The sequence below is a fragment of the Poeciliopsis prolifica genome, unplaced genomic scaffold (genome assembly GCF_027474105.1).
Source record: "Poeciliopsis prolifica strain line A6 unplaced genomic scaffold, Auburn_PproV2 SCAFFOLD066, whole genome shotgun sequence".
In the NCBI taxonomy this organism is placed as follows: domain Eukaryota; kingdom Metazoa; phylum Chordata; class Actinopteri; order Cyprinodontiformes; family Poeciliidae; genus Poeciliopsis; species Poeciliopsis prolifica.
In genome coordinates this window covers 1,095,479-1,122,576 of record NW_026562441.1, presented here as the reverse complement: position 1 = coordinate 1,122,576, position 27,098 = coordinate 1,095,479, and the positions used below count along the sequence as shown (strand labels likewise).

Genomic DNA, 27,098 nt, shown 5'->3' with positions numbered 1-27,098 from the left:
TGCAAAATTGAATTCAAAATATTCAAAAAACAGAATCTTCTAAAAACCTTTTTTTCTTTTTTGTCACAGGACCTGATCCACAAACAACAGCACCAACAACTGTTGGTGCTGTTGTTGGTGCTGGTGTTGGTCTAGCAGCACTCATCTTCATCATCATCATCATCATCATCATCATCATCATCACATACTGTGTTCTACGTCGTCAGAGAGGTGAACCAAGTAAGTCAGTCATTGTCTTTTTAAGTCATGCAGGATTTTGTTAAATTAATGATTATCTCCATAGATGCATATTTCCAATTGATAGAAAATATAATTTTTAATAGTTTGAAAAAACTGATCTGAAGCTGAAGAAAAGTAAAACTCTTGATAAACATGAATATGTAAAGTAATGAAGCTTTCATATATTTATGAATATCTATTGATGTTTAATGGGGAAAAAAAAGAAAATAAGAAACTAAACCATTATGAGATTCATTTTTTCTCTTTTGGTCTTTGTTATTTATTGTAGCCTTTCTGCCTGATCAGGTTGATGAAACATTTTTACCAGTTAAAACTGATAAGGAGAATTAAATATTGTCGCCTCATTTATATTGTGTGTTAAGACAAATATTCACTGTTTACAGTTTTTCCATGCTGGAGCAAAAACTCTCAACATGAACCAGTGAGAAATGATGGAGATATGGAAATGGAACCATTCCAGATTAATAACTTATGTTAATTATTTCATGTTTTATTTTCCTGCTCAGTGATAAACTAAGCAGTTACTTCATATAGATGTATGAATGTGTTTGTGTTGCTGCAGTCACTGAACATCACAGCTGAGCATCAAACCAGGAAGCTGAACTTCCTTGTTAGTGACTGAATGTGACAGACTAGATATTAGATCATTGATGTAGCAGCAATGAACTGGTGACCTGACTGGGTTCATCATGGCTCACCAGTATTCCCACTGACCTGAACAGGATATGAAGGTTTAGACCAGAGGGTCCAACCTGTGGATCCAGACGCACTAAAGAGAAACAGCCAGAAAACAACAACATTCATTCATAAAATGCTACAAATTAAACTATTATTTACTGCACATAACTTAGATTTTCTCTTCTTTGTTATACTTTCTTCAACAGAGAAGCTTATAGCTAATGAAATCATGTTTAAGATTATAATTAGAGCTTAATGAGAGACATTTCTTCTGCCTTCATTAAAGTTATATTCTCTTAATCTGACATCTGAATATACATTAAATATTCAGTTTAATATGAACATGTTTACATTTTATTGTAATATGCTTTGGTTTCTGGATTGTTTTATTTTTGCCAACAAAAATCTGGAAACAAATAATTTCAGAAAATGTCAAAACTTTAATGCTTTAATTTATTTTTTGCTGATTGATGATAATTTTATTTAGAAAAACTAAAATGACAGTTTGAGAAAAACACAATTCTGTTTTTCTTCAAGTCATCTTAATAATAATGTAACTTTGGGATGTCAAACAATCAGATGATGTTATTAATAAAATGTTTTGTGTTTCATAGATTGCAGAGAAAATGTCGACCCAGGAAATGAAGCTGAAGTAGAAATACCTTTACAGGATCAGAACAAAACCAAAGAGTCTGAATCTTCCACCTGATCTAAAGTCTCTTCAACCATTTGGTATGAAAACTGTTACAAGAATAGAAATAATATAAGAAACTGAATGCATTAAACCCAGAAGGAAGTTATTCATTAATAATCTTTATTTGAGATTTAATAAATGAAACAAGAATCCTGTAAGTTAAAGAACATCTCAAGTCCAAAGATGTTTCTGTAGTTTAGTTTCTTACTCAGGTTTTTATAAATTATTTGTCTTGAAAAGTTTTTTAATTCATGCAAAAGTTGACAGACTTGATCTCCAGCTTGTTCCTTCAAAAGGTTTTAATTTAATTTCTGTCAGTGAATCTTATTTTTTATTTGATTATTTTCTGTATTTTATTATAATTTTAGTTTCTTGCTGTCCAGTTTTTAATTCATGAATCAGCAGTGAATTCATTAGTTCATCTTTTCTTCCATCTCCAGTAGTTCTGTATATTTATTATTCCCTCCTTAAAACTGAAACATTCACATAGGAACAAATAACCTGAATATTTCTATGTACATCATCATACAGTGAATGTAAAAAATAACATTTTGATGCTATATTTCTTTATAAGCACATTATGTAAGATTGTTATTAAAATATCTTCTCAGGATCATTTATTAACATAAAATAGGAAAAGAAAATTAGAAATTGATCAATTACTTTAAAGATAGGATCATAAACACAACAGATATTATTCTAACTTTAAGTCAGTTTAGTGACTTTTCATTACAGACACTAAGCTTGAGGAAGGTAGAGAAGTTTTGTTGATGAATATGAATTATGATCTGGTAAGAATAAAGACTGTGTTCATAATTGTCCACATGGTGGCGCTGAGTCAGCATGGGGGAAATAAAGAAATGTCTCTTCCACCAACACTGAACCCAGTGGAGGCTTGGAGCTTCTTCAGCCTGGTGAATCAATGAATCACTTGTTCATTTGAGTCAGGAAAACGGAAGCAGGGAGAAAATGCAGGACAAGGAGTTTTAAAGTCCCAGGCTGAGAACCTGATTTATGATGAAGTGAATCAGAGTCACTGAACTTTATCTAACTCTGGGCCAAAGTTCTGTTCATATTGAGAAAAGTCCATTTGCACTGACATTTATATTATCAAACCAATGAGACTTTTTATAATTCATTGAACTGAGTCTTAATATGGCTGATTAATGTAGGAAAAAATGGCTGCTGCAAAGTTATACTGTGAATAAAACTGAGCTCTTTATTCTTTATACTAAATACTAAATATCTTATTTTAAGAGACATGTTTTCTTCATTTGTTGACTTTTGTTAATATATATCATATCTAACAGAATCTGATATTATTTACATTTTGTCTGGTGAACTTTTACTGTGTAACTCAAAGTAAAACTCTAGAGCGCCATCTAGTGGTGAAGTCAGAATATCCATCCATTTTCTAACACCTTGTCCCTCGTGGGGTCAGGAGGTCCTGGTCCATCTCCACCGGACATTTCAGAGGGACGGGTCACCTGGAAAGGTCACCTGGAAAGGTCACCTGGAAAGGTCACCTGGAAAGGTCAGCAGTCTGTTGCAGGAGTCAGAATATTATTCTGATCAATCATAATCTTTATTGGGGATAATATTGATCCCTCCTTGATGGATAATGTGAAACATGACTGTCCTCAGAATCAGATTTGTTCATCTTCTAGTTGGAAGTTGTTCATTTGTCCTAGACACTATTAAACTGTTGTCACATTAAATATGTAAAAAGAAATGGTCTCTGTGGTTCACAGGGACCAGCACCTCTGTGGACCAATGATGCTGTGAATCCACAAACACAGTGGATGCTGATCAAGATGATCAGTGAGATTTTTAGGTAGAATCTGAAAATATGAAGAATTAGTTTAAGTACTAATGAGTTTGTATGGAGGAACGAAACAGACTGTGAGTTGATTGAGCAAACTGACTGGCAGCCATTTTTACATCACTAGGAAACATGATCCTCTAAACCAAAGAAATTAGATAAATTAGTTTTTAGTGTTTTCCATTCTTTGTTTTTTGCATCAATAAATGGTTTTTGATGTTTAATTTGAACTGATGTTAATCTTTGACTCTTGTAAATAAAAACCCTTTAAAACATTGTTGTATTTTGTTTTATTCAAGCCAAGTTCAATATGTGGCCTGAGATGTTTTGACTGTACAAAAGCAAATTAGTTTAATATGGAGGAGGAAGCAGAGCGGCCATTTTGTTAAAGCCAACCAGTTTTGTCCTGTTATTAGCAGCCAGTCAAAGGAAAAACAAACCAAAACATGAAGCCATTGATGAGTTATATTAAAGTAAAAGTTATAGGTAGTTATGAATTATAACAACATTTAAGTTGGGATCAATAAATATTATGTTGAGTCAAATAAATTGAACAATACACCAAAATTAAGATACATTTTTTAATGTTAAAAAGCATTACATACATGTGGCACATATACATGTCTAGTAATGTCACTAGATACCAGTACGCAGTCCTTGTTACTAGACTTTTTAATATTGAATGTTAAAAGGTCTAATGAATGTTAAAAAGTCTAATAACATTTCTTACAAAGAGGTTATGTGTGTGCATATATACATATATAAATATGTTTTCCTGGAATAAATATTCTAAATAGCATTTAAAATAATCAGCTCCACTGAATTTCCTCAATTCCTCTGAATGTAAAATAAACATACAAAAATAAATAATGTTAAAAACAGTCTAAAAAATACCTTAATACAAACTAATCTTTAACATTAAATAAATAACAGTGAAATGTCTAAGCAGTTCACAGAAGCATCAGAAAGAGACACTGAGGTTCTGGTGTCATAATTCACCGGGATCTTGTTTGAGGCCAGCAGGTGAAAATGACAAATACTGGAACAAGAAAAAAGTGTTGGCTGTTTTTTTTTTTTCTTTCTTCTTCTTCTCTGAAATCTGGTCTCCACAGATGCAACTCATCCTGAGGTCTGGAGAAATTCAGCAGTCTGACATCCTTCTCATGAACAACTAGAAGAAGAAAGAGGAAATATTAAAACTTGAATCGCAGTCCATCCATTTTAACAAACGTTAAATATTAGGGTTGTCGCGATGCAGCTTTTTCACATCCAGTACAATCACAAAGTTTAGATGATTCCACATTATTTTATTATATTTTTCTGGTAATAAAAGGCTTCATCAAGTAATATTACTCAAACAGAGCAAAAGTCAACAAAAACAGTTATGAGACCAAATGACCCATTTGTTATTAACCAATATGTTTAAACTTAAACACAATAATATTCTGCAATTAAGTTAAATAAATTAAAAGTCCCTGAGAAAAAAATTCAAATAAATAAATGAAAACAAATTATAATATTAAAGTGCAAAGCAACAATTCAATGTCAGTTCAGTTTTTTTATCCATCAGCCTGATGCTGCTGAATGGTGGAACAACAAGGGTTGGAAAAACCTCACAATATTATCCAATTGTGAGAAATTAAGAGTCTATGGCTCCAATTTTCCTCCTGCAAACTTCATTTATTTTTAGCTAAAGTTATAGGGAATAATATATAAATTGGTATTTAATTCAATATATTTGAATTCAATATTTTAAACTTTACATAAAATAACCATGTTCAAACGCAGACTAGAAAGCCAACATGAATAATTTCCATCCTGTGTGGATTTGTAACCACAATAACAGCTGAAATTCAAAATGATTGCAGTTGACAAATAGGAGAAATGCAGAATGGTTCATTTTAAAAATAAAAATAAAAAATACATTGTTTGCTATTTTATGCTTCCAACTTACTGCCCAGATACGTGACGCCACTACAACAACTGAAAACTTGAAACACTGAGGTCAGACTTACATGTTTCATGATGGTTTATGAATTTATGGAATCGTTTTAAGAGGGATATTGGTTTCATCTCCAGTCTGTTTATTGAAACGCTTCTTCTTCTGAAAGACATTACAAATAGAACAGAGGTTAATCATCAATATGAACATCTGGACAGTGAAAACAGAATGCAATGGGCTTCACTGTGTCTGACTTACATATTCTTTAAAGAGGTAATAACAACCGATGACAGTGACAGCAACAACAACGGCAGCAGCAGCATAAGGAGCAACATCAGCAGCAGCAGCAGCAGCAAAGACGACGACAATAAAAACAACAGCAGCAAAATCAAGCCACCAATGTTGTTCAACTGAAAATAAAAAATGAGATTAAATAATTGCACATTTATAATTGAAAAACTATTTTTACAATGAGAGTGAGCTGCTGCATGATTTACCTTCGGACTTCATGTCAGTTCCGTTCTGTGACTTTGAAGTGCTGTTTTTTCCATCTGAGACTGTTTTAGAACATTTTGGGTCAGAACCATTTGTTATCCAAAAAAATAAATAAATACATAAAAATTTCAGCATATATTTTACTGGTTTTATAGATTTGCCTCTGAAATTTTAGATGCCACCATTTTTCCACCATCTTCTGAGTTTAATCAAAGCCAAACAGTAAAGATTCATAAAGAAACTGGGATATTATATCATAGCTATGCTACTGTATTTGTAGTAACTGATTTATCTTACCTCTTTTTGTAGATGATTCATTCTTCACGACTGTAAAGCAAAATTACACAAACCAGAAATCAACGTTAAAAGTACATAATTTTTCTCACAAAACAGAAACGCATAATTTTACTTGTGAACTTCATACGCTACCATTTTGAAAACATCTGTATTTCTTTTACATAATTTGTTTACATATGTTGTTAAACAAGCATTTAAACAAATCAACATTTTCTGAAACATATTTAGGATGTGATTTTAGATTATACTGGTTTAAAATATCAAGACAAGCACATATCTGTTGTATTTATATGATGTTAAAATCTTACCAACATTCTGGTTGATGCAACGTCGTTCAGAATTTACGATACAGCAGCTATAACTTCCACTATCTGTGTCCTTTAAATCTAAAATGTTGAGCAATGTGCTGAGCCCTCCGGCAGAAGGTGTGAGGCTAAATCTTTTTTCATCAGCGTTTTCCTGGATCTTTCCATTTTTTACAATTAAGATATCTTTACTGTCTTTACTCCACTCCAAAATATCATTGTCTTGTAAAGTATAGTCTTTGTCACAATCCAAAGTGATATTTGTCCCAATCACTGCTGTTTTATCCTCCTTGCTGGACTTGCTGGAGATTAAACTTCCTTTATTGTCTTGACCTGGGGGAGAAAATGGCATCAACAGACAGAGATGAGGAACATTAGAACTCATTCATTTTTCATAATTTTTTTTATTTGTAGAACAGATATTTCTACTAAATATAGTCATATTCTATATTCTATATTCTAAATGCTCAAATCCTAATTTATTACTTAGTTTTATCTTTACATGTATGCAAATGAAGGTAAGAAAATAAAAAACAACTTAAAAGTGTTGACTTGAATTGTGTTTATGACAGATAATACAACATTCTCTCTCAGTGAGGCTTATCTTTAGCACACAAAATATGTATAATGTGTCCAAATACTTTGACATTTCACTGCTTACAACCCTGAGCCAGTGTGAGATTTGCATGTCTCAGTCCACTTTCCTGGGGAAGCAGAGGGTGTGGTGCATAATAACACATCTATGTTAGCAACTCTACAGCAGAGGGCTATGCTGTGCAGAGCCACACAGAATGATGGTACTTTATCTAAAGTGCAGCACTTTTCACCAATAACCCACCAAATCATTCACATAAAATTCAAAATGTCTGTCTGTGCATTGATCAGTGTGATCTGGTCTCAGGTTTTCTGTGAGTCTGAACTTTGTTGTTAAATTGAGTTTCCCTGTGAGTTAAATCAACAAACCAATTAGAAAACACTTTGCTCTCAAGTCTGTGGACTTGAGAGCAAAGTGCAGGTGAGTTTGGGAAACTCATAACTTATCAACCTGCCAGGTTTGATTGGCTTTTTATTGGTTTTTAAATGTGAACCTTTTTATTCTTATGTTTGCAGTTTTGACAATTTCACAGCGAGATGTTCAAGTCATTTCCTGCCTGTCAGTGATTTAAAGTTACCTAATAATCTAATGGTCTTTGGGCCAACAATAGTAACAGCATTCAAACATTTGTACCATAAACGCTGGCAGTGAGAACATGTGATTCATTGACCTAGAGATAATATTTTTTCAATTTTCTTACTTCTTTTCGCTCTCAGCATGTATTTGAACTTCTCTCTTTTATTTACTTCAGCTCAGCTCACAGTTTTAACAAATTTAGTAGCTTTCTGTGTTTTTCTAAATCTGCTCCTAAGTCTTATCTTTTCAGGCCTGATACTGCCTCTAATGGCGTGGAGGTGGTAACACAACTAATCTAATTACATTACTAAATCAGAATAACAAAAGTCTTTATTATTTACTATTAATTTTGGTATTACCGGCAAAAGATAAATTATCTTATAAAACACCTTATTTTTTCATTTTCTTAAGGAAGTAGAGGAAATTAAATGAGCTAAACAAAACGTGAAAGTGATTCCAGTTTTATTTGATGGCCAATCTGTTGAAACTGGGGCTAATTTTACATTTCTTGTGTCGTTCCTGGACAGTCAGCTGAACTTTGCTGGAAACCCTGGCTATATTTTTAAGAAATGTTCTCAGAGACTTTATCTTTTAAGAAGATCTAGAGATCTTTGTGTTACCCAACTAGAGGTTGTTGAGTTAAAATGTTAAAACTTAACATTCTAACTTGAGTTTTAACTCAAATCAAAAAAACATTTTAAATTCAAGTTTTAACTTTCCATCTCCTCGGCTGATTGGTCACATGAATGATCTTTTAAGAAAACTTTCAGGTATAACAGCAGGTCAATGGTGATGAAACCAAAAACAGCAGAACATGAAAGACAGCAAGAAATATTTTAGCAGAGAGCATAAATCCTCTTTATTCATCAGTTTGGACCTCTGAGTTTATGAAGTAGTTACTGTTTTCCTCTGGTAACTAAGAATCTATCAGAAATCATTTATTGACAGAGCAATAATTATTCTTTACCAAACTAAATGATAACATTTACCTGTAGTGTGCTGAGTGTTTTTCTCTATTCACAAATTGTTTATAATGTGATTCTATGAATATGATTTATCATTTAGTCGAAGGAAAATTTCCATGTTTATAGGTGTTGATAGTTTCATGTTATTTTTTGCTATATATAAGACTAAAAGCAAAAGGTCTCTTAGAATGATACACATGGCACCGTAAAACAAAAATGAATTTTTGCTTGTATCTGTTTAACAACCTAAATTGTTGTTCTTCTGTACCTAATTTATTTGTTTGTTATTGACTTTTGCTCAATTAAATTTCTCATGTATACATTAAAAAAATTATATTTTTATTATAGTTGATCATGTTGTTGCTCATGTCTCCTTATTTGTTTTATTCCTCCTATAATTAATGGAGATATAAAGATATTATTTATAATGTTTAAAAGAATATATTTTAAACATTAAAGATATTAATGTTAATTAATATAGTTAATTAATATAGGAAATAGCGCCCCCTTCTCTTCGGGAGTGCAATGGTCCCATTTCCAAATATGGTATGAGAGTGACAGTGGTCCGCCCCGCCCCTTCCTGTTTGCTCCAGCAGGTGAGTTTGGAAGTTCCTAGAACTTTCTGGAAGGTAAATTTTGGAAAAGCTAAACGCTTGAACTCATCATTTGAAGTTTTCTTTTTAGTTAGATAAAAACGTTCCTCGACTTTCCCACTTATCTGGTTTTGTAATTCCAGTAAGAAAAATGCAGGCAACAACATCAAACTACAACAGATTGTTTGATTTTCAGATCGTCCAAAACGTGTTACGTCACCACTGATATACAGTAGAAAAAAGGAAATCAATAATTAGTTTTTAGATCAACATTCTAGTGGGAGATTTTGTTTTATGTCGAAATGACAATCACAGCAGCCAAAACTGATTCACTGACAGTTGGTTAAAAAATCTTTACTTACCGCCAACTGTCTCCAGAAAAGTCAAAAAAATCACCACGATTCCTCCTAAAACAACGTTTTTCTTCAAAAGCATCATCCCAACGTAATGCTAGTGGTTGTTTAGATACGTGTTTTGTTCGAGCCGGTCTGAAGTGGAAGACAGGTGTTCTCCAATGAGTACTGAATTCATTAGCCTCGCGAGAACTGAGACTCAGGTGGCGACAGAAGGAACAAACGTAGGTACCAATCACGTGTTGTACCAAGAACTGGTTGGGTGAGATTGGGCGCGCCCCCGCGAGGAAGCCCGTCGCCGCAGCACAAAAAGGAAGGTAATGACTTTTCAGAGGTAATGTTTTACTTAATTTTATTTTAAGATAAATAAATGCACAATCTGTGATTGTTTCTTGGTTTTTCCTGCAGTGTGAGTTGATTTCCTCTGTCCTTACTGTGCACAATAAGCACTGTATTCAGCAATCTCTTCATCTATAAATAAACTTTAACTGCAGACATTCAGCATTTCTTCTGCTGAGGAGCGCTGCCGTATCTGGCGCCATCTGGTGGCCAAGTTGCACCACACTTTTATCAGTCATGTCTTCCAAGTAAAAGAGTAAGAGAGCCGCACAGAATTAGAAAAGTCGGTGATTGTTGTGTCTTTTTAGGACCACAGGTCTCCTGCCATCTGCAGATAGAAAACAAATCAAACAAATACTCTGATTACTCACTTCATTCTCATCTGAAAACCACAGCAGGTTCTTTTATTTGAAAATGTTACTGACAGACAATGAAACACAAACAAATTATAAAATAAGACAGAGTCCTTTTATATTCAAATAATGAGTCAACTTTATTTAGATATTTGTCCAAAAATAAGTAGAGCTCACAATCTGAGACGACTATCGGCACACAATGATCCAGAATCTGATCTTTGCCCAATAAATGACTGATGATCAATGATGATGATAATCACAGTTTACAACATTTATCAGCAACATTTATTGCTTTGTCACATTTAGTCTGACAGCAATAAATGTAGTTAGTTTAGTTGAATAAAAATGCTCCTGTGCAGCGATGGCCTCCATTGCTGATCAGAAACAGGAAGGGGCAGCACCCAAACAAACTCCAACAAAACAACTAACAAGATGACAAAGTAGCTCCATAAAGACATTTCTTCTCAGCAGTGAAGATTTGATGACAATGATGGAAACTACAGAAACTGAAACTAAGATCCACATTTTGACCAACTGGACCTCAAATCACTGCTGACTCTCTGAGTTTAACGAACTCAGCAGACGATCCGTCAGGGCAGGAAAATGAGAAGTAAAGTCTAATCCCAGCATATAGAGGCTCAGTGAATCTGGTTTCGACTCTGTGGAGAAGAGTCATGGTTTTAGAGACGCTGTAGAAACACAGAATACCTGCTATATGGTCCAGGTAAACTCCCACTCTGGAGGAAATTGGACGTCCCACTGGAGTTTTAATGTTGTTGTGATAAAATGTGTAACTGTTTGTGTCACAATATAAAGACCAGGATTTGTCATCGGATCCTAATCTTTCTGTTCTGCTGATGTTCCTGTATGAAACGGCTACGGCTCCTCCGCCTCTCCACTCCACCTCCCAGTAACAACAACCAGTCAGACTCTCTCTGCTCAGAACCTGATAACACAAACCATCAAATCTCTCTGGATGATCAGGATAAAACTGTTCACGGTTCACAAATGTTACCTTTCTTTCCCCCTCTGATAATAAAAGGAATCTGTTTAAGGTGTTTGGAGCCAGAGTGATTTTATTTGAAAGTTTTAAGAATCCAGCTCTGGTGTTTGGCCCTGGTTCTGATTTTGATAATGAATCACCAACTTCAGTTAATCTTGGTGAAATGTTTCTCCGTGTGTCTCTCAGGACGTCCTGTGTTTTGTCTGTGACCTCCGACAAAACTGCTGTCACATCATCAAACTTTTCCTGGGGTTGAATCTCAGATGATAAAAGCTTCTTGTCTGCTGTGTTTGGATCCAGAGTGATTTCTTGAGAATAATTTAAGAATCCATCTCTGGTCTTTGGTTCTGATTCTGGTTCTGACAGTAGAACATCAACCTCAGTGAGTCTTGGTGAGATGTTTGTCCCTGTGTCTCTCAGGATGTCCTGTACGATGTCTCTGAGCTCTGACACAGCTGCTGTCATGTCCTCAAAGTGTCTCAGAGGACGAACAATGATGCTGGATGATCCTGTAGACTCACTGAGTGCTGGCAGTGAGGGGTAGTTGAGGAGAAACTGGGTGTGATCCTCTGTGTGTGAGAGCTGCTCCAGCTCAGCGTCTTTCCTCTTCAGCTCAGTGATCTCCTGCTGCAGCTTCTCCTGAACATCTTTGACTCGACTCACTTCAGTTTCCTGCTGGGATCTGATCTGCTGCTTCACATCAGAGCTTCTTTTCTGGAGGAGACCGATCAGCTCAGTGAAGATCTTCTCACTGTCCTCCACTGCTTTATCAGCAGAGACATTGATGGCCTCCACCTCCTGTTGAAGCAGCTTCACATCTTTCTCTTGGTCCTGGATTCTCTGATGGATTTGTTGTTGACTCTCCTGGAGCTTCTTCTGCTTCTCATCTCTTTCTGCTGCAGCTGGGACTGTTTCATGGCCTTTATGTTCATCCATAGTGCAGAGATAACAGATACACTTCTGATCAGTACGACAGAAGATCTTCATCACCTCATCATGACGAGAGCAGACTTTCTCCTGGAGGTTCTTAGAAGGATTCACCAGCTTGTGTTTCTTAAATGCAGGTAATTGGTAATGAGTCTGAAGATGATTCTCACAGTAAGTAATCAGACAAACCAGACAGGATTTGACAGCTTTCATCTTCCTCCCAGTGCAGACATCACAGGCCACATCTTCAGGTCCAGCATAGCAGTGATCAGCAGGAGCAGCTTGGAGTCCAGACTTCTTCAGATCCTCCACCAACTCAGCTAACATGAAGTTTTTCTCCAGGTTGGGCCTCAGTCTGAACTCTTTCCTGCACTGAGGGCAGCTGTAGTTTCTCCTCTGATGTTCTCCATCCCAGTGGTCTTTAATACAGTTCATACAGCAACTGTGTCCACAGGGAATAGTCACCGGATCCTTCAGTAGATCCCAGCAGATGGAACAGGAATATTTACCTGGATCAATCTTATTTCCTCCCAGATCCATTTCACTTCTCAATAACACTGAATGTCTCTAGTTCCTCTTTCTCCCATAGATGTGTCCCAAAAGAAGCCAAACATCAGGTTGTTACGGATCTTCCACAGTTTGTTTGATCAGCTCAGTTATTCTACCAATCCTGAGCTAATCAGATGAGTGAAACAGGATGAACCAGAAATGCAGTGTCAAGAAAACCCTAAATTATCCCACTTCCCCATGGTGGAGATTTTAGTTTAACAGGAACAATAAATAAAGTTGTCTTTAAAATGTATCACACAAGTGACATTTAAACCTAACAGTAGATTTAAACTTTAATAAAATAAATCTGTGTTGTTTCTGTCTCCTGCAAACTTAGCTTTAATTATACTTCATTTTTCTATCTAATCATAAGAAATCAGTCAGAGAGAGTCATGAGACAGGAAGAGCAGGTTTCCTGGAAAAAGAGGAAGTGAGTTTCCAGCTTGCAGAAATTATAAAAACAAGAAGATTATTCCTTGTTTCAATGCATGAAAGTTTTAAATAATGAAATCTAAATATTTTGAGTAATTGGATAAGATTTAAAGTCAAACACTTATATTAATATTGTTTACTTATCATAATACTTATATTTACAACTGTGGGAAACTTACAAGTAAAACAACTTTGGTATCAAATAATTACAATAATAGATTATTCTTGGTTTCTTTTCAGAACATGTATTATAACTAACATTATGATTATAATATGAATAATAAGTTCTGGTTATTATAAATTTGCAAATGAATGCTAAATCAGAGAAACTAAAAGGTTTATGAATGTGATTTTAACATTCAACTTGAAATGGTGTAAAACACATAACTGCTATTAAAGATCATTGATGATGTGTTGGAGGTAAATAGAAGGTGAACATTTAGGGGTAAAATGAGGACTAACAGGAAAGCAGAGACGACCAAGGCCTTATTTGGAGGTAAATTGTTGAACAACTTTGACTTTTCAAAGAAAAGGTTGTGCAGGCAACAGATGTAGGAGGACCATTGAGCAACCGCAGGACATTAGAACAGACATCAAGACATAATGTCTTTGAGACAAGATGGATATGAGGTCAAGCAATCAGCCAATGCAAATGCACTGAAAGCGGGTATAAACCCTATAAAAGGGGAGAGCAAAAGAGGAATCTTTGGTTGGATCCTCCAGGCGGCTTCGAGTCAAGACCGAGACGGACAAAGAACTCTGCAGCTGAAGAAGAGCCGCGGCCACAGAGCTCACTCACTGTGAGCAAGCTGGATTCAAAATTATACACAAATTAAGAAAAATATTACTTTTGTTCAATAAAATGTCAGCAAATGCTCATAACAGTTGTTAACTCCACATGGCAACATTATTTGACATGGGGCATTTATATTATTCTTCGGTATACTTGGGTATTTATTTGTGAAAGTAAATTTATTAAAAAAGTTCTGTGAGTTGGAGCACATCTCCAGGGCCAATTAGGAGAGAGGATTTACCCTGGACAGATCACCTCTCCGTTAAGGGCAACAACTAAGGACAGAAAGTAAAGAGAAAGGAAGACATATGGTAAAGAGGTGTTGATGAAACCCCAGACCCTAAACACCTGTAGTCATTTAAAACCTCTCACCCTGCTGTGGTGACCTGACTTCCCTCCACAGCTTGAAGATAACCAGTAAGTGCTGCCACAGTTGCCATAAAACAGCTAATTTCAATGTGCCTGCAGAGTTTAGAACCATCGATTTTCTGTTTTCTCAATTTTTGTGTTTTTTAAGCCCAACCTGATCATTTATAATCAGAAATTTGAATTTATATTTAAACATAAAATGGACTCAATTTGAGCAAGAATACAACACAAAACTGGTTTTGATATCAGATATTCACTTTCTCCTGCTTATGCAAGACAAGCAGAAACAAGCAGGAACTATTTTAGTGAAGCAGATCCGGTTTCCTGCTCTGGTTAACTCCTAAACGTTAACCAGTGAGGAATCCACCTCAGCCTGTCATGAGACATAATGTCTCCAACAGGCAGTCCCTCCTCCAAAACACCAGAAGACATCAAGAGGATATCTTTGCCAGATGCTTCTCAGCTAGTGGTTTTCCAACTCTGATTTCATTCTTACAGCTAAAACCCAAAATTTGTGACCATTGGTGATTGCTGGAGTGTCAGTCTGATTGGCTTTGGGTTTTGTTTTTCTTTCACAACAACATCCATGTACCAAATACTCATTAGTGCAGATGCTGCCCCAATTCATCCTGCTCAGTTTAAGGTCAACTTGTCAATATAAATTTAAGATGTTTAAACCAAGTCATCTTGTTAAAGGAGCTTTTCCTTGAAGTTTTCAACCTGCTCTGTGGATAAGATCATTTTCTATGGAAGAGCTAATCATCTCTTCCCATTTCATTTATCATTGTTTGGATCATTTCATTGTGTTCCTTTGCTGTACCATAACAAACCACCTCCAGGAGTCAGAAATAGTGTGTTTAAAAGTCCTGTTCTGAAATGACCTCCCTGCAGCCACGCTGAGCGTCACTCCACACCGATCCCAGTTCTTCCAGTATGACCGCATCACTCTGGCATGTGTGGCAAACTCCAGCGGCTGGACAGTGAAGAGGGCAGTTTCCAGCAGCGCTGACCAGGAATGTCAGCACGGCTGGGCCATTCCCAGCAACTCTTCCTGCATCATTGAGGACGCCTATCCAGAAGACTCTGGGGAGTACTGGTGTGAATCTCAGAGAGGAGAACGTAGCAACAAGGTCAACATCACCGTAACTGGTAACAGCCAATGGACATGGTGTCATTTACATTTTAAATACCTAGTTAGAGCTGAATTAGTGGTTGTCACAAAGCAAACATTTCCTTTTCATGGTGATTCATGTACATTTTAGCTAACAGTGTGATCCTGGAGAGCCCACTGCATCCTGTGGAGGAGGGAGAAAATGTTACTCTTCGTTGTTTCTACAAAGAAGATTATAATGACGAATCCACATCAAATTTCTCTGCTCGTTTCTATAAAGACGATGTTTTCATTGGGAGAAATATCCCAGGGGAGCTCACTCTGAAAGCAGAGGAAGGTTTCTACAAGTGTCAACATCCTTCTAAAGGAGAATCACAACACAGCTGGGTGGCAATGAAAGGTGAGGATGAACTCCGGCTTGTTTCAAACTTCAATAAATTACATTGACTTAAGTTTTCATTTAATTACATAAATATTGGGAATTTATTCTTTGTTCAGATTCTGTGGAGTTGTGGGGTTGAGAGCTTTTTCAAACTCCTATCAGGCCTAAAAATAATGGCCAAAAGAGAAAAATATCAGGCAGGATTTTTATTGATTTGAGCTGCTTTTAGTAAAAAGGGTGCTTTATAAATAAAATTGATTGATTGATTGATTGATTGATTGATTGATTGATTGATTGATTGATTGATTGATTGATTGATTGATTGATTGATTCAAACATGCTATCAAAGACTTCATGATGGTTTTAAAATATTATGAAACATCTCAAAGTATTCATATTTTGATATTTAAAGCCAAAAATGTTGTATTTTTGTTTTTTCTCAGCTAAAAATCAACCAACAGATTTTCCTCCCACTTCTTCTCCTGTCATATTTTGGCCCAGATTAATATGTGGTTCTGTGCTCTTCATCTTCTACTCCTTCATCCTCATCTTGTGTATACACACATACAGGAAATGGGCTCAAGGTGAGATCACCTGATGTGTTTATGTTTTTTTTTCAATCATGAATAACTTAAATTAATTTTTATATGTGTGGTGTTTTAACCATATTATGTGTTCTGTGGTTGATAAAAAGCTGTTTCAATTCAATATTTATGTAAATGTTGAAGAAAACTGTTAAAATGTATTTTCTTGAAAAATAAATGTGTTGTTAAAATCAAAAATCCTTATGGTGAAATATCTCTGAATGTCTGGTGAATTAATTGCACTTACTAAATACCTTTTTTGACTAAGAAATACATTTATGAACTATTATGACTCTGCAATTTGGACTCTGTATCAATTTGATTCGTTAAAGACCCGTCCCTTTGGGTTTTGTGTGAGGGAATGAATACAAACGTTCCTCAGGGCCACTTCTGTGAGATGCTGTGGCACCACTCATCTTCCAGAGGTTCTGGGAACCTTGTTCAAATCCATGGCATCACAAACTCTCTGAAATACCAGAATAATTTAGATCAAAATCTGATGGACGTGGTCAGAAAACTGAAAATGGATCCTGATTTGTTCTCTGACCAGAATAATGGTCCAAAACATGAGAACAGAAACCTTAACCCTAACCTGGATCCATGACAATCTTCCTGCTTCTTTAATCCTTTAAACATTTTTGAGTTTTTCTAATAAAAAAAAAACGTTCACAGTGACAATAGATATTCAGATATTTAGTTTTGTGAACTAGAGAGGGTTCTCTGGCACCATCTAGTGTTCAACTTGCAAGAGAATCCATGCTTCACATTTTTATTATTAACATAAATAAATGCACAGTCTTGATTGTTTCTGTGTTTTCCTGCAGCTCGAGTTGATGTTAATGGAGCAGATGCTGGAGATGATGGAGAAAAGAGAAGACAATGAGGAAGAAATGGAGAAATCGATGTAAACAATTAGTCCTCCTGTTTATGAGTTGGAACGTTATGCAGAGACCAAGTTATGCATCTGTGTATCCTATTTTTCAATCTATTGTCATTTCTTTGGAATCGCTCGATTTTCCTCTGTGCTTTGCTCTTCTCACACCTTTAAACATGGGGTGTGCTGTGGAGGCGCAGGGCTTTAACTAGACCATGGAGGCCTTAGTCCTCGATGTCGCGGGTTCAACTCCTGGCCCCAGCGACATTTGCCGCATGTCAATCCCTCTTTACTGTCAGCCTACTTTCAAAACATACGAGCCACTGGAGTCAACAAAAACCTCTGAGAAAAATTAACACGTACATCAGTCCTGCATCTTTCCTGGTAATATCTTTTGAAATTAATTTATTTAACTAGAAATATTTGTGGTGATTCTAAATCAGTAAAAGCAAAGAAAGGGGGTCATAGGTCATAAGAAGCAGATTTTCTCCTGTTTTTGTAGTTTTCAAGATTCCTACCAGTATTTGACCACTAGATGGCAGCAGAGTGCAGAACATCTCAGAGTGAATAAATTGTTTCCTTTAATTCTGCTGAATTGAACTTCAGGTGAACATTTTATCTCCTAAGTTGAAGAAAACAACTGATTGTGAGAAAGTGATGATTGGTTCATGGAGTCGACAGGTTTATTGATCCTCTGGGTTGATTAGAGACGTTGTTATCTTTAACTCTGTGATGGTTGGAGGTAAAAACATGAAGAACTTTTAAAACAAGAGCATTATTGGATATTTGATCTTTGACTCATGTTCTCATATTTGTGAAATCTAAGTTCTGATGGAATCATTTCCTTCCAGAGGAAAAATAAATTACAGTATTTTAAGAAAGTGCAACATTTTTTTTCTTATTTGATATTAAATATTTGTATTTACTTTATTTCAAATTAAAAGAATATAAACTATTATCAATGAGTAAATGTTAATAAATAGTGCAGTGCTGAATAAATGTATGGAAATTAAAAACTAGGGTTTTTTCTTCTATTTTTCTGCTGGAGGTTTTTCTTCTTCTTCTTCTTGTTTTGCAGTAAAATCAGAAGTTCTGTAGTTTAATGATGTGATCTGTGTTTGGGATCTTTCAGTAACCAGAGATCTCTGTAGTTTCACTTTGGTTGGTAAGTATCCTATCAGATTAGACTGATCTGGTGTTGATGCAAAGATTACATGGGGTCATAGGTCATAAAGGTTTATGCCTTACCACTACACACACTCAAACAGAAAACAAATTAGACCTGTTTTACATTTTTAGCTGGATTCTAGTTGAGTTGTTTCAATGTCAACGTTTCAACAGGAGTTCATGCAGCTGATGGAAAAATAATCTGGCCTTTCAGGTTTTACTGGGTTTATGTTTATCTCTGATCACCTGCAGGTTCAAACCTGCAGGACTCCTTTAGGCTCTTTAACAAGTAAACAAAGGCTCCTTTTATTCCACTAGAGTCAAACTGCAGTCAATTTGTAAATGCTGCAATAATTGATTCTGTTGAGGCATTTGGTTTATATATGACAGGAGGAATTGGCCAGCAAGGTATCCCACAATGCAATGAGCCACCAGCAGCAGCAACAAATTAAACTACATTTTTATTTGTCTCAAAATGTGTTTTAAGATGCTTAATGTGAAAATGTAGAGTCCAAAGTCTCATCTGTGGAGAAAGTTCATGAAGAACAAGGTTACTGAGACTAGAGCACTTTTTGGCTGGTTTATAGCATTTATATTTACATACATGAAACTACACCATGATTGAGTTTTATGCTCATTTTCATTATACTGCTCCATCTGAGGATGTAAACTTGCAAATTAATGTTTGTTTTATCAAAAAAAGGTGAAGAAACTATCACTGTTTAATATATTTTCTGTTAAAGTTTGAGCAGAAAAACAAAACAATAGCAAGAGCCAGGAACTGTTTAAATCAAGTATTTTATTTTTATTTACCCGGTAAGTTGTTTCTAGTTGAAGTTCTGATTAAGTAACTACAATATACTCACATTTATTAATTTAATGCATGATTTTACAGTGAATTTGCAAATTATGTTTACAACACTAAAAACGTTGATTAATTCACACAAACTTCAGTTTTGCTTGATCTACTTGACAAAATTAAGTTCAATTTACTTGGATTTTCTTTTTTATGTAACAATATAAGAACATAGAAAAGTATTGCCTGATAAACATAAACAACCTAATGCAACTATTTGCACAATTTATTTAATTAGACTGGAAAACTGGAGGAATCTGAGATTCTTCAAGGTTTGGACTAGGACACTGCAGACCTTTCAGCCTGTTGGTGAGAGCGCCATCTGTTGGAGCAGCAGCATCAGAGCAGGAACTAAAAAGGCTCAACAGTCTGATAAAAAGTTCTGGTTCTGTTCTGGGGACAACTGTGTGACCTCTGCAGATGGCAAAGTAAAGAAGGATTATTGATCAAATCAATAAAATGATGAACAATCCTGATCATCCTCTTTATGAGTCTGAAGGCAGAGATCTTCACATTTACTGTGTTACAGACAATCAGGAGGTTTTCCTGCCATCAGGATCCACAATGACTTCTGAAGAATCTGAATTCATTTCAGTTACAACATTTAATTTCCCTTCAGGATCAATGAATTATTTTTGAATCTGAACTGAACTTGTTCTGTAATTTGTTGTATGGATGTTTTGTTGTGCAGCTTGATGATGATCTGTGTCTCAGTGGATAAACTGAGGATTAAATGATAAATTAACATACAGACTATATGACTGTTATCTCACTTCCTTAACAATATTAAAGCTTTGAAGCTTCCTGGACTCTGAGCTGAATACCAGCTCCACCCACATGCACAACACAGAAAGAGAAACTATAATCTCACTTTGACTCGATCTCATCTCGGTCATTTAGAGGCTTCAGTGCTGATCAAACATTTATTAAAATACTTAAAAGAAAATCAGAAATCTCTTTACCAGACAGACAAAGGTTATGGGATTTTTTTCTCATCTTCTGGATGATCAGTTTGCTGCCCGTCGCAGATCAAGGTACGTGACGTTATTCTCCAGGAAGAGAAATTATCTTCCTTTTCTCCTGGGGGTTTACACAGCATAGCGGTTATATCTTAAAACAACACTAACATTTAATGAACTTGTATGTAATTAAAATACGCATCAAGACCCAGACTTAGTCTGATATCCAGGTAGTTTAGTTCAGTAGTTTAGTTCAGTTCAGTAAAAGTATTTACTGAACTTTTATAAATGCCTCTACTTTATAACAGGGTTCAACAGTAGCTGTTATGGGACAGGGTGTCTTAACATTTTCTTCTGGTAAAATATTGGGTTTTTTTATTAAACGAGTATTTTCTTCTTTTATTTTCTTGACATTTATTTAAAAAATGACTAAACATTAATTTGTAAAAAAAAAAAATTTGTAAAAAAAAATAAAAAAAATGTGAGCATTTATTTTGAAAGAACTCAATAATCCTGTATTTTCCCAACAGTTTTTACAACTGTAAGCATTTAAAGGATAATAGATGAGCAACAATGTATTTACTCCTGTGGGACAATAAAGAATATTGTTGTAAAAGAATTATGTTTTTCTATAATTGATTTATTAAATTATTCTGACGACTAACCAGATGAAAAAAATGACATATTCTGCAGATGTTTTATTTAAACACTTTGACTTATTTATAATATAAATATATTAATAAATCCCAATGAACAAACAATTCAAACTCCTTTAAACCAAACAGCATTTTATTGCATAAAGTCAATAATAACATTTATTTAGTGAATGTTAATCATCTGTAGCAAAAGTTCAATCTGCAGATAAAAATCTCTCCTAACATCAAGTGAAAAGTTCTGCTTATTTTAACATTTTAACAGTGCAGGGCTGTTTATTGGTGCTTAAGAGAAGATTTGTTGTTTTTTCTTTACAGCTAAATCTTGAGGAGTTTTCTGACCATATGAAGATGATCTCCTCCTCTTCCTCTCTCAGGATGAAGATGATGTCCAGCATCCTGCTGCTCCTCAACATACCGTACAACAGCTCATGTCTCTGTGGTCAGTCTCCATCTTGTCTTTGTGACAGAAAGCTCTCTAGATGGAGCTGAAAGACTCCCATGTTCCAGTTCTCAGTGTGTCTGCTCCTCTCTTTCCCTCTCTGTCTCCTCAGCAGCAACATTTGTAGTGAATGTGACACAGAGCAGCTATCAGGCAGAGGAGAAGCAGAGCATCACTCTGGAGTGGACCTTCACCACCAAGACTCAGGGAACCTGGAAATCTGTTCATCTACTGCAGCTTGGTGAGACCTGATGAAGAACTAGTTCTCTATCGGGTCCATAATGGAGTTGAGATTCCAGAGTCTCAGGATGATCAGTTTTCAGGACGAGTCCAGAGCAACAAAGACGTCCTCAGAGAAGGACGAATCAGACTCCATGTGTCCAGACTGAGGACTGAAGACTCTGGTCTGTATCAGTGTGGAGTGAGAACTGAAGATGGATTCAACTCTGCAGAATGTCGACTCAAAGTCTTTGGTGAGTTTCTGCTTCATTTCTGAACCTTAAAGTCTAAAAGTTGCAAAACTGAAATAAAACTGAGAAAATTAACGTGGATAAAATTAAAAATATCTGATTAATCGAATCATCCAACTAAACTAAATGAAACTATATTGGACATTTACAAAACTCATATTATAGGTTTAATGTCCTTTGGTTCTGTGTTTATTAATCTATTTATTAATATCTTTTGAATTCACACATCAGCAGTTTATATCAGCTGTTGCTCAATGATCCTCCTGATTTCACTTCTGCTGGTCTGGAAAATAGTTTAGATAAAACTCCTGATTCTGTTGGTTGTTCAGTGATAATTGAACACATTTGAGGCCCTGCTCCTTATATCCTTGATGCCTCTACTGCCCTTTTTTAGTTGATGTTAAGTTATTTTTATCTGTATGTCAGGAGGCCTGCTTGTTCCCCTCAGCAATAATATTTAGCTAAATATAATAATTTAGCAAACTAAATTAGTCTGGCTGCCCTCAGTCTAATAATGGCTCTCAGTTTCTGTCTCCATGAACCCGATGAATGAACACCGGCTCCATCAACATCAACAAGTTTAGTGAGTTTCCGATGTAGTAACATCATATCAACTAAAGAGGTTAAGACTGTTAAAGGGAGTCCTAACTATTTTCTCTAGTAGAATATCTATTTTTGTTATTTTTCTTAAGTTGAACATGAGTAATTTTACAGAGGTGAATAAAAAATGAGTAGACATACATTTGTAAACAAATGAAGAAACATTTATTTTGAAAAACCTCTATTAATGGGTTAGATTCATTGTTTCACAATTGTAAAGATCCTACAGGAGAATAAGTATGAATATTAGCTGAACAACAAACAGGAATATTAGTCTAGATTTATTTTTATCTTTGTTTATTCTTCCAGTTCCAGTGAAGGTTGTTGGTCATGATCCGATACATGCAAAGGTTGGAGACGACGTTATTCTGCCATGTCATCTGGAGCCTCCATATGATGTGTACAAACTTATAATCGAATGGAGATTCAAGAGTCAAATAATCCATGTACATCACAGTCGAGTTAATGACGATGAAACTCCAAACGACAGCCGAACCTTCATGTTCCCTGATGAGTTTGAAAAAGGCAACATTTCCCTCAAATTGACCAAAGTAACCAAGGAGGATGAAGGGAATTATACTTGCTTTGTTCCCAAACTGCAAAGTCAAGTCAAGAAGGGAAACGTTACTCTAATACTTGGTGAGTTTTATAAAATTAAGATCATTTAAGACAAACTACATAAATATATTAATGTCTATAACTCTTGATGTAATTATTCAACAGATGAAAATGGATCCCAAAGCAACTGGACTGATACTAGAGGTAAATATGTTTAACTAGGTAACCAGTGGTTACTGGCCCTCTGACTCAGTTTCAGATTTTCTTTGTTACCTGCAGCCATTGAGGCTCATTGGGTTGAATATTCATCTTCAGGCTTTTCCTGTTAAAACATGTTGATGTTCAGCTGGCAGATAAAACCTGAAGACCTGTGTGTGTGTGTGTGTGTGTGTGTGTGTGGTGTGTGTGTGTGTGTGTGTGTGTGTGTGGTGTGTGTGTGTGTGTGTGTGTGTGAGATAACATCTGAATGATGAGGTGACTGTTGATTTACAACTTTGATCTCATGAATAAAACAAAAATATGTAAAATTAAATTCAAAATATTCAAAAACAGAATGTTAAAAACACATTTTTCTTTTTTGACACAGGAACTAATCCTGGAGATACTGGTGTTGGTGGAATTATTGGTGCTTTTGTTGGTGGTGGTGTTCTAGGAACACTCATCACATACTGTGTTCTACGTTGCAGCACAGATGAACAAGGTAAGTCAGTCATTGTCTTTTTAAGTCATGCAGGATTTTGTTAAATTAATGATTATCTCCATACATGCATATTTCCAATTGATAGAAAATATAATTTTTAATAGTTTGCAAAAACTGATCTGAATCTGAAGAAAAGTAAATCTCTTGATAAACATGTTTGAGAAAAGTTATGCAGCTTTCATATATTTATCAATATCTATTGATGTTTGACGAGAACAAAAGGAAAATTAGAAACTAAACCATTATTAGTTTCCTTTTTTCTCTTTAGGTCTTTGTTATTTATTGTAGCTTTTCTGCCTGATCAGGTTGATGAAACATTTTTACCAGTTAAAAACTGAAAAGGAGAATTAAATATTGTCGCCTCATTTATATTGTGTGTTAAGATAAATATTCACTGTTTACAGTTTTTCCATGCTGCTGCAAAAACTCTCAACATGAACCAGTGAGAAATGATGAAGGTATGGAAATGGAACCATTCCAGATTAATAACTTATGTTAATTATTTCCTGTTTTATTTTCCTGCTCAGTGATAAACTAAGCAGTTACTTCATATAGATGTATGAATGTGTTTGTGTTGCTGCAGTCACTGAACATCACAGCTGAGCATCAAACCAGGAAGCTGAACTTCCTTGTTAGTGACTGAATGTGACAGACTAGATATTAGATCATTGATGTAGCAGCAATGAACTGGTGACCTGACTGGGTTCATCATGGCTCACCAGTATTCCCACTGACCTGAACAGGATATGAAGGTTTAGACCAGAGGGTCCAACCTGTGGATCCAGACGCACTAAAGAGAAACAGCCAGAAAACATTCATTCATAAAATGCTACAAATTAAACTATTATTTACTGCACATAACTCAGATTTTCTCTTCTTTGTTGTGTTTCCTTCAACAGAGAAGCTGATAGCTAATAAATCATGTTTAAGATTATAATTAGAGCTTAATGAGAGACATTTCTTCTGCCTTCATTAAAGTTATATTCAAAAGGTTCTTTTAATCTGACATCTGAATATACATTAAATATTCAGTTTAATATGAACATGTTTACATTTTATTGTAATATGCTTTGGTTTTTGGATTGTTTTATTTTTGCCAAAAATCTGGAAACAAATTAGAGACAAATAATTTCAGAAAAAGTCAAAACTTTAATGCTTTATTTTATTTTTTGCTGATTGATAATAATTTTATTTAGAAAAACTAAAATGTCAGTTTGAGAAAAACACAATTCTGTTTTTCTTCAAGTCATCTTAATAATAATGTAACTTTGGGATATCAAACAATCAGATGATGTTATTAATAAAATGTTTTGTGTTTCATAGATCGCAGAGAAAATGTCGACTCAGGAAATGAAGCTGAAGTAGAAATACCTTTACAGGATCAGAACAAAACCAAAGAGTCTGAATCTTCCACCTGATCTAAAGTCTCTTCAACCATTTGGTATGAAAACTGTTACAAGAATAGAAATGTGGATAATAATATAAGAAACTGAATGCATTAAACCCAGAAGGAAGTTATTCATATTAATAATCTTTATTTGAGATTTAATAAATTAAACAAGAATCCTGTAAGTTAAAGATCATCTCTAGTCCAAAGATGTTTCTGTAGTTTAGTTTCTTACTCAGGTTTTTATAAATTATTTATATTGAAAAGTTTTTTCATTCATGCAAAAGTTGACAGACTTGATCTCCAGCTTGTTCCTTCAAAAGGTTTTAATTTAATTTCTGTCAGTGAATCTTATTTTTTATTTTATTATTTTCTGTATTTTATTATAATTTTAGTTTCTTGCTGTCCAGTTTTTCATTTTATGAATCAGCAGTGAATTCATTCGTTCATCTTTTCTTCCATCTCCAGTAGTTCTGTATATTTATTATTCCCTCCTTAAAACTGAAACATTCACATAGGAACAAATAACCTGAATATTTCTATGTACATCATCATACAGTGAATGTAAAAAATAACATTTTGATGCTATATTTCTTTATAAGCGCATTATGTAAGATTGTTATTAAAATATCTTCTCAGGATCATTTATTAACATAAAATAGAAAAATTAGAAATTGATCAATTACTTTATAAATAGGATCATAAACACAACAGATATTATTCTAACTTTAAGTCAGTTTAGTGACTTTTCATTACAGACACTAAGCTTGAGGAAGGTAGAGAAGTTTTGTTGATGAATATGAATTATGATCTGGTAAGAATAAAATCTGTGTTTATAATTAGCCACATGGTGGCGCTGAGTCAGCATGGGGGACATAAAGAAATGTCTCTTCCACCAACACTGAACCCAGTGGAGACTTGGAGCTTCTTCAGCCTGGTGAATCAATGAATCACTTGTTCATTTGAGTCAGGAAAACGGAAGCAGGGAGAAAATGCAGGACAAGGAGTTTTAAAGTCCCAGGCTGAGAAAACCTGATTTATGATGAAGTGAATCAGAGTCACTGAACTTTATCTAACTCTGGGCCAAAGTTCTGTTCATATTGAGAAAGATCCATTTGCACTGACATTTATATTATCAAACCAATGAGACTTTTTATAATTCATTGAACTGAGTCTTAATATGGCTGTTTAATGTAGGAATAAATGGCTGCTGCAAAGTTATAGACTGTGAATAAAACTGAGCTCTTTATACTTTATACTAAATACTAAATATCTTAGTTTAAGAAACATGTTTTGTTCATTTGTTGACTTTTGTAAATAATATATATCATATCTAACAGAATCTGATATTATTTACATTTTGTCTGGTGAACTTTTACTGTGTGACTCAAAGTAAAACTCTAGAGCGCCATCTAGTGGTGAAGTCAGAATATCCATCCATTTTCTAACACCTTGTCCCTCGTGGGGTCAGGAGGTCCTGGTGTCCATCTCCACCAGACATTTCAGGTGAGAGACGGGGTCACCTGGAAAGGTCACCTGGAAAGGTCAGCAGTCTGTTGCAGGAGTCAGAATATTATTCTGATCAATCATAATCTTTATTGGGGATAATATTGATCCCTCCTTGATGGATAATGTGAAACATGACTGTCCTCAGAATCAGATCTGTTCATCTTCTAGTTGGAAGATAAACGGCTGTTGTCACATTAAATATGTAAAAAGTCAAACTTTATGCATAAAGTTATTATGATTATTAAACTCTAATCACTTCCATCTCTTATTTTAACAGTTTGAACTCTTAATGCAGGGCATATATCACGTGTTTATACATTTTTATGTTGTTTATTTCTGTGTAGGTTTTACCAGCAAACAGTGAAACTGTCTTTGAATCATGAAATCAGCAAATTAAATTGTGTTGATGAGCAGAAAATTAATGTTAATTTTAGATGATTTTTGTTTTGAACTCCTGGTGACAGAAAAGTTAAATGTAAATGAGAACAGATTTTTATTATCAGAAACAGAAAAAAAGCAAACA

The 27,098-nt window shown here is 34.9% G+C and overlaps 4 protein-coding genes across 5 annotated transcripts in view; 2 read left to right on the top strand and 2 right to left on the bottom strand.

Annotated features, from left to right (window-relative positions):
- Positions 1-4,036: 4,036 nt before the first annotated feature.
- Positions 4,037-9,706, bottom strand: LOC129351371 (uncharacterized). 2 transcript variants are annotated; one of them, XM_055020246.1, is made up of 7 exons: positions 9,565-9,706; positions 6,477-6,806; positions 6,169-6,198; positions 5,874-5,933; positions 5,635-5,786; positions 5,450-5,538; positions 4,037-4,605 (listed from the first exon to the last, which is right to left on the bottom strand). In XM_055020246.1, exons 1-6 carry the CDS (start codon positions 9,638-9,640, stop codon positions 5,473-5,475), a joined length of 714 nt encoding a protein of 237 aa, XP_054876221.1. In that variant the 5' UTR covers positions 9,641-9,706; the 3' UTR covers positions 4,037-4,605; positions 5,450-5,472. The 2 variants fall into 2 exon arrangements, with proteins under 2 accessions (XP_054876221.1, XP_054876222.1); XM_055020247.1 differs by having other exon boundaries at positions 5,450-5,535.
- Positions 9,707-10,514: 808 nt separating this feature from the next.
- Positions 10,515-12,943, bottom strand: LOC129351364 (E3 ubiquitin/ISG15 ligase TRIM25-like). Its single transcript, XM_055020240.1, has one exon. It carries the CDS (start codon positions 12,718-12,720, stop codon positions 10,792-10,794), a length of 1,929 nt encoding a protein of 642 aa, XP_054876215.1. The 5' UTR covers positions 12,721-12,943; the 3' UTR covers positions 10,515-10,791.
- An 821-nt stretch (positions 12,944-13,764) lies between these two features.
- Positions 13,765-17,308, top strand: LOC129351328 (uncharacterized). Its single transcript, XM_055020208.1, has 6 exons — positions 13,765-13,961; positions 14,358-14,371; positions 15,215-15,472; positions 15,586-15,834; positions 16,387-16,400; positions 17,225-17,308. Exons 1-6 carry the CDS (start codon positions 13,765-13,767, stop codon positions 17,306-17,308), a joined length of 816 nt encoding a protein of 271 aa, XP_054876183.1.
- A 181-nt stretch (positions 17,309-17,489) lies between these two features.
- LOC129351327 (uncharacterized) overlaps positions 17,490-27,098 on the top strand; it is a 48,634-nt gene continuing 39,025 nt past the window's right edge. Inside the window, exons 1-6 of the mRNA XM_055020207.1 lie at positions 17,490-17,568; positions 20,309-20,331; positions 21,509-21,824; positions 22,731-23,060; positions 23,145-23,183; positions 23,566-23,679. Of these exons, the coding sequence (XP_054876182.1) occupies positions 17,490-17,568; positions 20,309-20,331; positions 21,509-21,824; positions 22,731-23,060; positions 23,145-23,183; positions 23,566-23,679 (901 nt within the window). The remainder of the gene's footprint in view (positions 17,569-20,308; positions 20,332-21,508; positions 21,825-22,730; positions 23,061-23,144; positions 23,184-23,565; positions 23,680-27,098) is intronic.